This window comes from Miscanthus floridulus, chromosome 10, assembly GCF_019320115.1.
Source record: "Miscanthus floridulus cultivar M001 chromosome 10, ASM1932011v1, whole genome shotgun sequence".
Lineage (NCBI taxonomy): Eukaryota > Viridiplantae > Streptophyta > Magnoliopsida > Poales > Poaceae > Miscanthus > Miscanthus floridulus.
Genome location: NC_089589.1, coordinates 124,149,440 through 124,164,733, shown reverse-complemented (window position 1 = coordinate 124,164,733; position 15,294 = coordinate 124,149,440). Strand labels below are relative to the sequence as shown.

General features: G+C 43.4%; 1 protein-coding gene across 1 annotated transcript; it reads right to left on the bottom strand.

Moving 5' to 3' along the window:
* Positions 1–1,457: 1,457 nt before the first annotated feature.
* On the bottom strand, positions 1,458–2,108 carry LOC136485586 (glutaredoxin-C10-like). The gene has a single exon (XM_066482431.1). The coding sequence runs from the start codon at positions 2,017–2,019 to the stop codon at positions 1,669–1,671; it is 351 nt and encodes a 116-aa protein (XP_066338528.1). The 5' UTR covers positions 2,020–2,108; the 3' UTR covers positions 1,458–1,668.
* Positions 2,109–15,294: the final 13,186 nt, after the last annotated feature.

Here is a 15,294-nt window from a genome sequence, read left to right as displayed (position 1 = left end):
TCAACTTGTAGGAAGTAAAATTTTCTCAATCGCCTTAGATTGAGGATTAACCGAATGAATAAACCCTAAAGTTGGGTCAAACGAGCTAACAGTCTCAATGATGGCTAATAGAACAATGTATTTTGCTCGTGCCATGCAGCACAACCATAACTGCATATCACTGTTAGGCAAATGATTTTATAATATTGCCATAGATTGTGAAGATGTAGACTTTGTAGAGATGGGTTCTAACAGCCACCTTTGTTTTGCAAAGAAGAGAGAGCTTTGTTAATTAGTCAGAGTTTAGGATACAATCTCGAGTTGTACAATTTGCTGAACACAGGTTGACACTGTAGCAAACCGCCGCTGAAAACCGACTGAGGGGTAAAATAGACAGTTTTGGAAAGTTCAGAGAGTAAATCAGACCGTTTCATAGTTGATGGGGTTATGTAGACCACCCCATAGTTGGGGGTGGAGTAGACTTTTTCCTTTTGAGCAATAAGCTAGGTGGGTCCGGCTTCTCGAGAAAAAAATTATTCTACCTCCAACCACTATTTGATGTCCTAGCTACCTGCGTTCACGTGAGATGTAAACAGTACCACAGCAGAAAAGTAATGTATTTTATTTCCTTGTGGCTGCGCCATAGCCTTGAGGTCGTTTACTGTCTGGTTTCCTGTAGCAACATTTAATGCCTAAGATTACTTTTTTTTTTTCAGTCCGTTCGGCTGAGCTGGATTAAAGCCGGCTGATCGTTTTCGACTAATTTATTGTGAGAAAAAACACTATTTTAATTGGTAGGTTTGTGAGGAGAAAGCTGCCGGCTCCGGCCAGCCGAACGGGCTCAAATTATGCACATTGTGGGTGCCCTTAGTTTTTTAATTCTTTCTATACCACTGCTGTTAGCACAGCTACCTCATCTCTCTCCACCGTCATTACCTAGGTGGTTGTCATATTTTTTTCTTTCCAAAGTGACTATTTTCCCTTGGCTATAGTGGGGTCCGAACCGCTAATGTCAACAGTCTCGTCTCCTTCGCCCCCTTCCGTGATGCTCCAATCCCCATCTCTTCCCTAAACATGATTGCTGGGTCCTCACCTTGATGGTGTACCAGCACAGCTCCACGACGAACCCTTTGGCACCCTAGGCGACTGTAAGAACCGATTGATGACTAGATACAGGGACGTAGGGTGAATAGCTATAGGAACAAATATGACACAATATTTTTGCCTCGAGGATCAGTGCGTGGCTTGCCAGCCACCTATGTCGCTGTTGAGGCGTGCCCATGATCACCTCCCTCCGTGAGCTCAAAGATCCCACAGGATCACCTCCTATGTGAGTGCTTGCTTATGAGCCGGCTCAATCATGAGATACACCACAAGCCTTGATACCATTATAGTTGCTCTTTTCGTGAAAAGCCCCGAACAAATCCTCCTTCAGAACACAAGACAAAAAATAAACGTGGGAGTAGTTTTGAGTGAAAACGGAGGCGGCATTTTTATTTATTCCATTACAAGCACAGGGCACAAAAAAAACCTGGCATTCGTCACACACTCTTCTACATCGATTCCTTTCCCATTTTTTTCGTTCTTGCCGTACGTCCTTTTTATTCACATGTACACACACCTGATGGAAAAAGCTCACCAGCCATGCTTGCATGCGCGCAGTCCGCCGATAGACGTTTTCATCAATTCCTACAACCAGAGCGCGCCGGCGTTCCTGAGCATGGGCACGAGCTCGCCGGAGAGGTGCAGCGCCATGACCCTGTTGGTCCCGCCGACGAGGTCGCCGCCCACGAACACCGCCGGCACGGTAGGGGTGCCGGCGGCGGTGCCGCGCCCTGCGCCGGCGCCGGCGCCGAGCCTCCTGGCCAGCTCCCGCTCCATCTCCATGCCTCGGGGGTCCCTGTCCAGATCGTGCACCGCCGCGTTCACGCCCAGGCTGCTCAGCAGCGACGTCACGACGTCGCCCATGCTGCAGTTGCTCGACGTGAACACCACCACCGCGCGCTCCGACGCCAGCCTCGCCACGTGGTCCATTGCCATCCTCGATCTGCTGCTTGTTTACCGCGCCCGGACCAGAAGGTTCTAGAGGCTTCTAGTCCCCCTCTCCTTGGGTGCTGAGATGATTTCGAAGGTGATGTGGTTTCTTGCTTCTACTGGCCATGGGACGGCTTGCCTTTTATAGGCTGGAAAAAGGTGTTGGATTGTTGGTACGTGGTACCTACTTGCATTGGATTATACTCCGTATGTTATAGATAGAAGACAGAAGATTCTATTCTTGACAACTAACTGATAGCATTTGCTGAACGTGTTATATTATAATATGTGCAAATGGAACATATATAGCTAGATTTTGTTCTTCTATATATAAATGAAAAATAGTTTTGGATAAGAATCCATGTCTGTGTTCAAGCATGAGGGCCCTGGGAACATTGGAATCTCTCTCTCTCTCTCTCCCCTCATGACTCACGAGTCGACCACACACAAAATTTGCAATATTATGTCACGAATCTGAAAAACCATAAGGATCTTTTCAAAAGCATGGCTCATAAGGATAGAGCTGGATATACGGGGGTTTTGTTATTTATCTTGAATTCATCGAAAACAACAATCAATATCTCTTTCAAGTCTTCCACGTCACATCCATGGAGGCCTAATCATGTCTTCTCATTGACTCGCAAGGGGTCCAAGAAGCCTATGTTATCCTATTTGTTTTTTAGTATGCAAAATTTTGCTATACACCTACATAAAATCATGGGCATTAGTCAAAAGTTAACAATTTGTGTCTCGAGAGAGTAGTTAATTATAATATCGTACGTGTAGGGTACTTACATTGTCCACAACGTCAACATTTGTGAATTGAGAGAGCGTTTCTGGTATAGCTAGAACAAGCACTCCCACTCGACATCGAATTTCTCTTCTTCAGGATAATGAAAAACATGTGGCAAACGGATAATAACCTCAAAACCAAAGTCCTCCGTCTCTGTTGGTTGAGCCATATAATATTCATGCAACTGACGCATATATGTTGTTAAATTTTTATACTCGTCATTGCTAACCAAAAGATTGCCCCTTTCATACTTCATTGCCGGTGTTGCCGTCCCTTGTACATCATAATAGATGTCCACGGTCTCTTCCATGGTTAATTCGGGGTTGTCTTCGACGTACTTCTGTATCTTCCTTAAATCTTCACTGTGTATTTCATCGGCTCTTATTGTAGCGTACTGATTCTGTGTTTGCCTTTCGAATTCGGACTTCAACAAACACGGAGGCAGTGAGGCACAGAGATTGAAGAAACTAACACAATCTTCCTTCGAAATGTGTGCTGTAAATTTTCCTTCCAGCAAGTTTGTAATGCTGCCACTGAACGACATTTTTTTTGTTGGTCCACTTTGGGAGCATTAGCGACCGAATCCAAGGACCTTTTCTGCGACTGCGAGGATGCCTTTGATCTTATTTTGGGCTGAGGTGGTGGTGGAGGAGTCTTCTCTTTTCTCGGGGCTGACGAAGATGGAGTCGGACGAGGAGGAATAGAAGGAGACCTGTGTCTTCTCGGGGGTGATGGCAAGGGATGAGGAGGGGAGTGATCTCTGTTGGGAGATGGTGAGTGATCATCGTGGGTGGGAGAAGACTCGCAGTCGTCCTCATCATCAGAGGATAATTGGTGGTCAAGCTTAATGAAGCGCTTGCGCCAGGCCACTTGAGAGCCCTTGTTATGACCAAGTTTCAGCCTGTGTTCCGCCGCGGGGTACTCAATGTGTATCTTGTTATACTTCTTATCAAGTATTCTGTCAATGGTGATGCGAGCGTACCCCTGTGGAATTGGGCGGCCATTAATGGTCCCGTCTCCCGCAGGCCAGGCCTGGCCGAGCGCCACCTTGCCCTTTGTCCATTCCTGAGGAATGTACAACTTGACATTGATGGATTCAGTGATGCCGTCCACCAAATGAGGCACATTCGCATCTTCTTCGTCGAGCGGGGTCAATCCGCAGCTGCTGCGACCCCTAAACTATGGGCTAAAGACAGTAGGAGTAGGGTGTTGTGGTACTCTTGACCCCTTGGACAACAAAATTTGCTAGACTCGACAGTTGCCTAAATCCGTGCATCCATTCTGTCTTCCATCTCTTATAGTCGCCTCAAACACTCTGCCTCCTGATCCGCTCTACCCCTCGAGCGGCTTCGGTAAGTGTGAGATTCTTTGGGGAATGCTAGTTACCAAGGAACAACTCTGGGTCCTCTAGTGCGACCAGGGTGCTCCTTGGTTCCGAGTACTTGGGTGAGCACGTCTTTCTCTCTATTAGAAGTGCGAGTCCCTTGCCTCACCTCTTTAGTTACCTAAGAGATCCTCTAGATGAGTTCGCTCATGGGTGGATTTGGGGAGCTAAAGCTCCCATCCTCGGCATGGCGTACATTCCTCCCCATACAGTATAATACCGATCTTGGCTCCCAATGGGTGGTCTCAACCTAAACGCCTTCCTCAGCAAGGCGATCCATCTTTTTAAGTTCTGCTTTAAATTCTGGCATCTTTTTGGCGTAGCTACGAGAGCCGAGATGATGAGGATTCATCGCTTTCTGTGAGTTCTCCTTATTCTTCCTGCTTAGTTCGAAGTACTCCTCGGATAACCTGTATTCCTTAAAATCCTGCCAGAAGTCCTTCTGCTTGCTAAACTGTCCACCATCGAAATCTGGCTCTTTATTTTGGAGGACAAAATTCTTGTACAATGTCCCCTTGAAATTTTTGAAGCATGTCCCCATGATTTCTTTTGCTTTTTTCTTGACTACCTCCTTGTCATACTCCGTTGGAAAAGTGCAATACTCTGGGATCTTGATATCCCATATGTAATCCTTCTCACTTTCGGGAACCCTCCATGGGTCATTATCCTTCCCATTCCACTTCCTGTACCTAATCGGGATGAAGTCCCTTACAAGTAACCCGTGGATAGTCTTGTATTTGGTCAAAGCTATAGGCGGTGAGAGTGGATCCCCGAATTCATCGAACTCAGTGATGTGCTAGTGTGCATTCCTACCAACAGGAATCTTTGACATACCTCGCTTGGATCTGGCCTTCCTGCTACCCGAACCCTTTGGCTCCTCGGCTGGTGGAGGCTCCTGCTGGAGACACCAAGTAAGCTATGACCTTTTTAATTGATTAGCATGTGTGGCTACATAGTCATATGATACCAAAGTTACCTGGCCATCTTGGTCATTTTGACCTAGATCGAGCAGGCCGAACGGGGTCTATGGCTGCTCGTTCTCACCGTCCTGATTGACACCGTCACCGTTTGTCGGATCATGCGGCTTTCCTGTCCCAACGATATCAGCGGCTTCTTGTTGCCGATTTGTTCTTCGATGACGGGGTAACAGGCGACGATGAGTCATGGCTTTGACACGATCGTGGTTAGTTTTGGCTGCGGACAACTACTAATAGCATATGTTCATATTATATATATATAATATGTTTAACGCAAAGTCTAATAATAAGTCCACATACAACAAAGTCAAATAATAGCATATGTTCACCTAGAACAAATTCATTGTTTGATTGACCATGTACAACAAAGTCCACCTACTGTTCTACGAAACTAAGCCTACTATATATCAACTTCCAAATAAGAAAAGCAATGACCATAGCCATAAATAAAAGTATGACATTTTTCCAAGACCAAGGAGCAATTCCCCTAATCTTCACATCTCCAACGGGTGGCTTCTCTTCAATCTCCAGTGCCAGCGGATGGCCATGGTTTGCATTCATTGGACCATAGTAGGCCAGTTGTCATGGTTTGCAAGGTAGGCCAGATGACTATAGTAGGCCCTCAAAGCTTCAGCTTCTGTGTTGCCTTTTTTATGCAAATTACCAGGGTAGCGATTGACTTGAGCATAGCAATCTTCCCAGGTTCGATAAATCCTAGGCACGTGACCAACATGCACTACATGCCATACCATGGTTGCCTATACATTTAAGTAAATTAGGTTGTTATTCAAACATGATGTATCAGAATATTAAGTTCACATATAGCTAATGAACAAATATTATCTAGATAAAGAGGCATGGAGCAAGCTACATTGTGAGAGGAGGTACTTGCAACATCTAACAAATTAAATTGTTCTTCATGATTTTAGCATGAAAAAGCTTGTCCAACACTGGTTGAGATGGTTTGGATATGTCCAACGAAGACCTCCAGAGGCACCGGTGCGTAGTGGAATCCTAAGCTAGGATAGTAACGTGTAGAGAGGCAGAGAAAGACCGAAGTTGACTTGGATAGAGGCAATAAAAGGAGACTTGAAAGGATGAAATATACCCAAAGACTTAGCCTTAGATAGGAGTTCTTAGAAAATAGCTATTCACGTGTCTGGACCTTGATAGCTTCTGCTGGGTTTCAACTCTAGCCTACCCTAACTTGTTTGAGACTTAAAGGCTTTGTTGTTGTTGTTGTAACAAAGACTTTCTCATCTAAAAAGTTAAAACAATTGTTTAAAATGCCAACATTCAACACAGAACCAAAATTATATAGGAACCATGGAGTGGACCAACATCTGGTTAAGCTCATTCTAATTGCAAGCCTTTATATGCTATATACTGATGCACAATACCAAAATTATATAGGAACCATGGAGGATCATGCAAGCCGAATGATTTTGATAGCCATGGTTATATAGCACACAAAACAGGTAGGATTTACACACCTACCGATTTTTGGTATAGTTGACCTTGAACAAAAACATACGATGTGCCTCAACAGTCAATATCATTTCATGGTGAATTAATTTAAAGAAAATCCCATATCATAGTGGACAGCAACAGCTATAACCAAGAAGAATAATAAAATAGACATGTTCCTACATTGCACAATTGTGGTTTTTTAGGTGCTGCCACCTGACCCTATAAATGCAAAACACAAAGTAATGGCTATCCTCAATTCCTCATCACAGACAGAACTGACAGTTGCTAGAGGCAGCGAGCATGGTGTAGATACAATATCTAGTGCAGTCCTTATAGTTTGGTTTTAGTGACCTATCTTCAATTATGTGCAAGAGTTAACTTACCTGAATGTATTTCTCAAGAGCGTGCATTCATTTTCCATAAAAATAGGAGCTTCCATACAGCCTCTAGCCCATGCATGAAGGCAAAGGCGTACGCAAGCATCACAAGCAAGTACAGAATACCAGGGCCCTTGCACTCAGCGTGGGGCATTTCATCAAACACATAGCGGGCAGTGAGCCATGCACTCACCGTGTGGGGTGGGAAAGCAGCTGTCCGCACGCTCCTGAAGGCCTCGGCGGTGGGAGTGCATGCTTGGAGGAGGAGAGGCACGACCAGCGTCATGGACGAGGAACGAGGGCATAGACGGCGTGGTGCTCTGGCGTGGGGCGGTGGACAACGTGGGGTGGTGCATGGGCGTCGGCGTCGAAGAAGAGGAGCGCTAGGCTAGGAACGGCGGTGCGGGGGGAGGTGGATGGGTGCGCGGGGAATGGTGGTGCCCGTCGGCGCATGGTGGTGCTCTGGCGGCGCGGGGGGAGGGGTTGGCGCAGGGTTGAAATGACTTTGGAAAATTTCAACCCGCGCCTTGCTTTTATACCAAGGGTTCATCACTGCCGGTTGTAAGTTCTAAACCGACAGTGATGAGGAAACATCACTGCCGGGCCATTTCTCGAACCGACAGTGATGGGGGTGTAGTAGTTAGGGGTTAAGTAGGATATCTTTTCCCTTTCTTTCGAATACCTCTGACTGGCTCAATGGTTAAGACCCTGCAATTTAGCCCCCGAGACCCGTGTTTAAGTCCTAGGCAGCCCAAATTTTTTGGTTCAATTTTATAAATTATTAAATGACTTTAGGAAATTTCACCCCACGCCTTTTTGTTATCCCAATGGTTCATCACTGTCGATTGTTAGTCTAAACCGACAGTAATGAAGCAACATCACTATCATGCCATTCTTTGAACCGGTAGTGATTGCGGTGTAGCGGTTATGGGTTAAGTAGGATATCTTTTCCCTTTTCTTCGAATTCCTCCTACTGGCTGAACGGTTAAGACCCCGTAATTTAGCCCCCGAGACCCGTGTTCGAGTCCCAGGCGGGCCAAATTTATTGGTTTAATTTTATAATTTATTAAGCGCTCTAATAGGTCAAAAAAATTGCCTTGACACACCTCCTATACTAGCGCATCGGTTAAGTCTCGGAACTCTGCTGCCCGAGACCTGAGCTCAAACCCGAGGGCTGTCACAATTTTTTTTATATATCACTGTCGGTTTTCAAAATAAACTGACAGTGATAACCAGCATCACTGTCGGTTTTGTCTCATCACTGCCGGTTTTTTTAAACCGATAGTGATGTTTATATACATTAACAATTTTCTTTTATATACTGAATAAATAGAAGCATGTGTATTCCTATGTCGAAATGGCTTGAATTTTTTTTGACAAGCACGTACACCCAAATTAAGACCCCACATAAGATCTTAGGTTTTTCTGATCAGTTTTTTTTATTTATTATATTTTTCTGTGTGCTGAATGAGACAAAAGAGGGTGAATTTCATCTTGGACCCAATAGATTTTTTTCATCGACCACCACAAAATTCTTATCCCTATGGCACATTAGAGCCCGTGTAAAAGTTTGGCACCATTCCAGATCTTTTTGAGGGTAGACTCAGTTCAACATATAATTAATCTGTGTCGTCGCGTGGAAATTCAATTAAACCTCAAAAAGTAGCAAACCATCTCCGAAAAATCCCAAACTAAGTGTTTTCTTCACACGTGGCACGTGCAGGCCTAAGAAAACGTTTGACACCAATACGACACCGGAATGCGTATGAACCATAGAAACCTTGATAACCTATGTGTATAGTCATGGTTTGATGAAAGGGCTCATGTACCTCTATGAAGCATGTATACTCCGCCTATGTGGAAATGGCTTGAAATTTTTTTGGCAAGCATGTATACCCAAATTAAGGCCCCAAACAAGATTTGAGGTTTTTTTGATCATTTTTTTATTAATATATTTTTCTCTGTGCTGAATGAGATAAAAGAGGGTGAATTACATCTTGGACCCAATAGATTTTTTCATCGACCTCCACAAAATTCTTACCCATAGGGCACATTAGAGCCTGTGTAAAGGGTTGGCACCATTCTGGATCTTTTCGTGGGTAGACTCAGTTCAACCTATAATTAATTGGTGTTGTCGCGTTGAAATTTAATTAAACCTCCGAAAGTAGCAAACCATCTCCGGAAAATCCCAAACTAGGTGTTTTCTTCACACGTGGCACGTGCAAGCCTAAGAAAAAGTTTGACACCAATACGACATCGGAATGCGTATGAACCACAGAAACATTGAAAACCTATGTGTATAGTCATGGTTCGATGAAAGGGCTCATGTATCTCTGTGAAGCATGTATACTCCGCCTATGTCAAAATGGCTTGAATTTTTTTGGCAAGCATGTATACCCAAATTAAGGCCTCAAACCAGATTTGAGGTTTTTGTGATCATTTTATTATTAATATATTTTTCTCTGTGCTGAATGAGATAAAAGAGGGTGAATTACATCTTGGACCCAATAGATTTTTTCATCGACCTCCACAAAATTCTTATCCCTAGGGCACATTAGAGCCTGTGTAAAAGTTTGGCACTATTTTGGATCTTTTTTTAAAATCAGAGACACTGCCGTACCACTGTCGGTTTTGTTAAAAAACCTATAGTGACAGGGGTCATTAGTGCCGGTTTTTAGAACCGGCAATGATTCCATGTATCACTGTTGTTTTTAAGAAAAAACCGACAGTAATAGGCCGGACAAACCGATAGCTTTTTTTTTAAATCAGAGCCACTGCCGCAGGCTCTAGATAAAAAAAATAATTTTTTTGTCCCGCCTGGGTTTCGAACCGAGGGAGCGAGAAAGAGGGATTAGTGGCTTAACCGCTGCGTTAAAGGAGGATTTATGTTAGGAAACATTTTGTTATCATTTTTATAGTTTAAGTTGAGGTTCATTTTATTCTGTAAAAATATAAAAAAAGTTTGCCGCACCTAGGATTCAAACCAAGGGCACGGGCTTCACAGTAGCTGTCTTTTACCGCTGCGCTATGATAGGGAGTACATCAAGATACCTTTTCTTTTTTATTTTATCCTCTGAATAGGAGTTAATTAATTCGAGGTCCAGATTATAGGGCCTTAACCGCTACGCTAGCATTAAGGATTATGTTAGTTTAGGTTATGTTTTTTCTTTTATCCATTTAGTGCATGTAAATACATATAATTTATTGTAAAATAATACAAATATTTGTGTCTTGATTATTTAATTCCATAATAATTAATTAATGGTCTATAATTATCAAATAATAGTGTTTCTGAACATCATCTCAATATTTGATTACATAGTCAAATATTTAATTTTAGAGAAGCGCACAAAATATAAATTAGATTACATAGTTGGTGAACAATGTCTGAATAATGATTATATTGTTAACAATAATCTAACTATCTTTAGGTGCATCAACAATGAGGGCCTCATTGTGTTCAAGCCGTACGTAAGCAGGTTCGTCACCCTCTTGAAGGATAGGTAGGGGTACGTTCGCCCCAAATGGAGGCATTTCCTGATAGCCTCTATAGTCTTCTTCGTCTGTCACTCCATCGACACCGACAATCTTCCTTTTCCCTTCTAGGACTACTTTTAGCCTTCCTTTTGTCTAGTTGTCCCTTGCATAACATCTCTTGCAAGGACGAAGGGGTCATCTCTGTATGTGGTCTTAGTGAGATCAATGGTAGTGAACCCTTCGCTGTCAGTGTTAATTTCCTCGAGCTGGACCCACTGGCAGCGAAAAAGAGCTGTCTTCAACGGACCGTAGGCTAGCTCCCATATCTTCTCTATGAAACCATAGTATGTCGCCTGCACATTGCCATTTTCGTCGTGAGCATCAAAACGAACACCACAATTTTGGTATGTGCTCTTTCCATCTTGCTTTTGTGTGTGAAATGTGAATCCATTGATCTCATACCCTTGGTAATTAAGATATGTACTCGAAGGTCCCTTGGCTAAGGCATCTAGTTGATTACCCAACTTTATTCCAAGCAAGCGACGTCGCAACCAGTTGACAAATTCCTCCTTATGTTTTTTATCCAGCCAATCCTGTGACCTGCTTGGATATAGAGTTTGCAGCGATTGCCTATGCTCGTCAATATATGCTATCACACCCTCGGTTTGCTGGAGAACAGTGAACTGTGCCTGTTTGAAAGAAATAGGGTCGTCTACTGTAATAGATTTCTCCCCGATCGTTCCTTTGCCATGTAGTCTTCCCTCGTAACGAGATTCTGGAACTCCGACCCTTGTGATGTCCAGATAATATGTGAAGAACTCAGTGGCCTCCTCCATTGACCATCCTTCAACCATGCCCTCTTCTGGCCCGAATCTGTTCCTAAAATACCTCCTGAAAACTTTCATCAATCTTTTGAAAGGGAACATCTGATGTAGGTACATTGGACCAAGGGCTCTAATTTGGTCAACAAGATGAATGAGCAGATGCAATGAGATATCAAAGTAAGTTGGCGGGAAATGCATCTCAAGCCTAACTAGAGTTTTGGCTATGTCCCGCTGCAGCTGCTCTAGCGTGGACACATCAAGGACCTTTTTTGAGATCGCGTTGAAGAATGAGCAAAGCTTTATGATTGGGGCATGGACCTTTACGGGGAGGATACCACGTAGGGCAATAGGGAGCAGCTGAGTCATAATGACATGATAGTCATGGGCTTTCATAGGGCCATAGTTGAACTTGAGTTCTCTCATGTTCACCAGCCTCTTCGGGTTCGCACAGTAGCCCATCGGGACTTTGAGTGCATTGAAGAAAGAAATAAGCACACGCTTTTCTTCCTTCTTCAATGTCCATGACGCAACCGAAAGTTTGAACTGGCCATTCTCTAGCTCCACGGGATGCAACTCCTTTCTGATTCCCAAGTGTTGCATGTCTAGGCGTGTGGCTAGTGAATCCTTCGATGTCCCCCTGGTGTCCATCAAGGTGTTAAGAGTGTTAGCGCACATGTTTTTAGTGATGTGCATGGGATCAAGACAGTGGCGTACACTCAGAAATTGCCAGTAAGGTAGTTTCCAGAAAACTGATTTTTTCTTCCAAATGCTCCCATCAGGCGCTGCTATTTCATTATCCCCCTTCCCAAGGACAACCTCTAGTTTGTTGAGTTCTCAAAGTATCATAGGTCCGTCTCGATATTTTAGAGCTAAGTGTTTCTCAATAGTACATTGAAATCTTTTCTATTTCTGTGGTAAGGGTGATCCTTAGGTAGAAACTTACGGTGTCCCATATAGACTATCTTTGAGTTATTTGATAGATTTACCGCATTAGTGTCGTCCAAGCACTCGACACATCCAGTATAGCCTTTTATCTTCTCTTCGGACAAAGCACCTTGACCTGGCAGGTCAGTGATTGTAGCGATAAGTACTCCCTTGATCGTGACATGTTCCTTTTTGTTCTCGTCCCAAACAGCCGACACACCCTTTTCAAACATCTCCACTAGTTCATCAATCACTAGTTTCAAAAACACATCGATGTCATTCCCAGGTTGTCTTGGCCCTTGGATCAGTAGTGGTATCTGGATGTACGACCGCTTCATACAGACCTAAGGTGGAAGGTTGTATATACAGAGCGTCACTGGTCAGGTGCTATGATTGCTTCTAACCTGGTCGAAAGGATTCATCCCATCTGTGCTCAAAGCAAACCAAAGGTGCCTTACCTCTCCACCAATGTCCTTATAGAACATAGTATTGATAGTCCTCCAGTCATGCCCATTGGCAGGGTGCCTCATCATTGTATCTTTCTTACGCTCTTCGCCATGCCAACGTAACAGCTTGGCTGACTTTGCACATGCAAATAGCCTATGCACCCGGGGAGCTATAGGGAAATACCAAACGACCTTTATGGGACCTCCTCTGGTCTTGGTACCCTCATCTGACGGCCCTTCATTGTACCATGGAGCTTCACACTTGGGGCACTTGTCCAAGTGTTTGTATTTTTCTCCATAGTACAATATGCAATCATTGGAACACGCATGGATTTTTTCAACCTCAAGGCCGATGGGGCAGATCATTTGCTTGGCCAATGCAAGTATGTATTTTCTGGCAACTCATTTTTTCTAGAAGCATTTTCCTTATTATACCTAACAACTGATCGAAGCCTTTATCGCTCAATCTGTTTGTCGATTTGAACTCTAACAGCATGATATCGGCTTCCAGTTTGCTCATTGGACAATTCCTATACAATGGTGTTTTGCCATCTTGTCTCATTTGCTCTAGCTTTCTCAGCTGTCTTTCACTAAGACATCTGGTCTCTATATTACGTAGCAGCTGAGAAATGCCATCGTTATCCACAGTTTCGTTAGCTAGCGTGTTCCTAAACACATTATTAACTGTGGCCATAGGTTCCATGTTGACACCGGGTTCCTCGTTAGCATCATGGATGGCTACGTCATGCATGTCCACATCACCATCGTTTTCCTGCAGAACATTCACACCAACCTCGCCATGCATAGTCCATATTGTATAGTTTAGCATGACCCCCCTGGTAATCAAGTGCGATCGTATAGACTCAATTTGATGAAAGTTCCTTTGATTCTTGCAATCTTTGCATGGACAGAAGATAGGATTCCCATTCCCAGCATGGGCTTTGGCATCAGTGATAAACTGGCTGATGCCATGCATGTACCGCTTACCTATTCGGGACAGATGCATCCACTCTCTGTAAGTGCATCTAGCCCTTTTGTGGGTTTTGGTAAATTGAATGACAACACAATTAAAGGTCTAATAAGTTTGCTAAGTGTTGAACAGGAAATTGAGTCTATTGCATATACTTGTGGGTTGTGTATTAACAAGTATATACAAGGTTCAACTAGTAGGCAAACTTGATGATATGCCACATTATGTTAAAGTGAATGCCAAACTGTGTATTGTTGTATTGGAAGTTTTTGGAAGCAATCTAGTTCAAGCAAAAGACAACAATGCAAATGGAATCAATGAAATGGCTTCTATGTTGTGGGATATCATAGCATCATGTGAAAGCAAACATACTTGGTAAATGACAATGTATAGTGGATATAAGTCAGTCTCTACATTGGTTTGCTTACATGGATGAATATATGAAAGATCAGTTGGAATGTCAAGCCAAAATGAGAAGGGAATAAGGAATCATGAATTAGCTTGACCATATTGATGTTGATCCATGTATGTCTCTATGTGAGACAAACTAAAGCTTCATTGATCTCAACATTTATATCTAGAAAATATTCAAGCAAGGATCAAAATATTGAAGAAATGTTTTTCAATGGATGCTTAATATAATGTGACTTGAGTATGGCTTGATAGGGTGAAGATAGCAAGGAAAGAGCTTCGAGGTACTAAGCGAAGGTGAAGGGCAAGCGAGGGCTTGGCGATCGAGGTACCATGGCTAAGGTGAAGAAGAGAGTACTTGCATTGAGTCGAGGTACTAATCAAGCTATGAGGAGTCATATTGTGTTGAGGATCAAATCATTAGTGGAAGTGACTTGAAGCCATAAAGGTGAACTCATATGTATGGAAATGGTTCAAGTCACATAATCAAGGTATAATGAGAATGAGGAAAACATATTTGATAATAGAAGTTTTCAATTGCAAAATGAAGTGGCAACCAGCTCAAAGGCATTTACATTCTTTTATGCTTTGAATTTGAGTTTAGGAAAAGTCGTACTATAAAGTGGGATTCTAGTACAGTTGGTCAACTGTGCAACTAGATGCTCAAAACTATATATCTATATCCTCTTACGCAGCCAAAGCAGCCAGCCAAAAATCTCTAGATTCTACCTATTTTGGCTAGGGCGGCAGTGCCGCCCATAAACGACCGTTGGGACCCAAGAGGTATAAGTCCCATTTGGGCCGGCCCACAACTGAGAGCCTTCTTCTCCAACGGTTCAGTTCAAAACTGAATAGACCAAAGCTCACCTCTCTCTCCTCCATTGTTGCTCCTTCATCCCTCAAGCAAATCCTTGATTCCAATCATCAATACTTGAGAGAAAAGGTAGCAAAACTTGATTGGTGAGAAGGTCCACTGATTCCCAAAGTCTAAGAGCATTTGGTTCACGTTTGGCTGGTGGTTCTAGGGTTTGTTACTCTTGGAGCTTGCTCCTAGCCGGCTAGGTGTTGCCCTTATGCTTGCCAACTCATATGGCAGCCTTGGGAGGTTTGTAACCTCATCCTGCAGCTAAGAAATTACCCCTCACTTCAAGAGTTCATTCTCTTGATTTGAGAACGAGGGCAAGGCAAGCCTTGGTGGCGAACCAATCCTTTTGTGGATGCCTCAACA

Excerpts from the sequence above, each read along its gene's own strand:
- LOC136485586 (XM_066482431.1), bottom strand. The coding sequence starts at position 2,019 with ATGGCAATGGACCACGTGGCGAGGCTGGCGTCGGAGCGCGCGGTGGTG.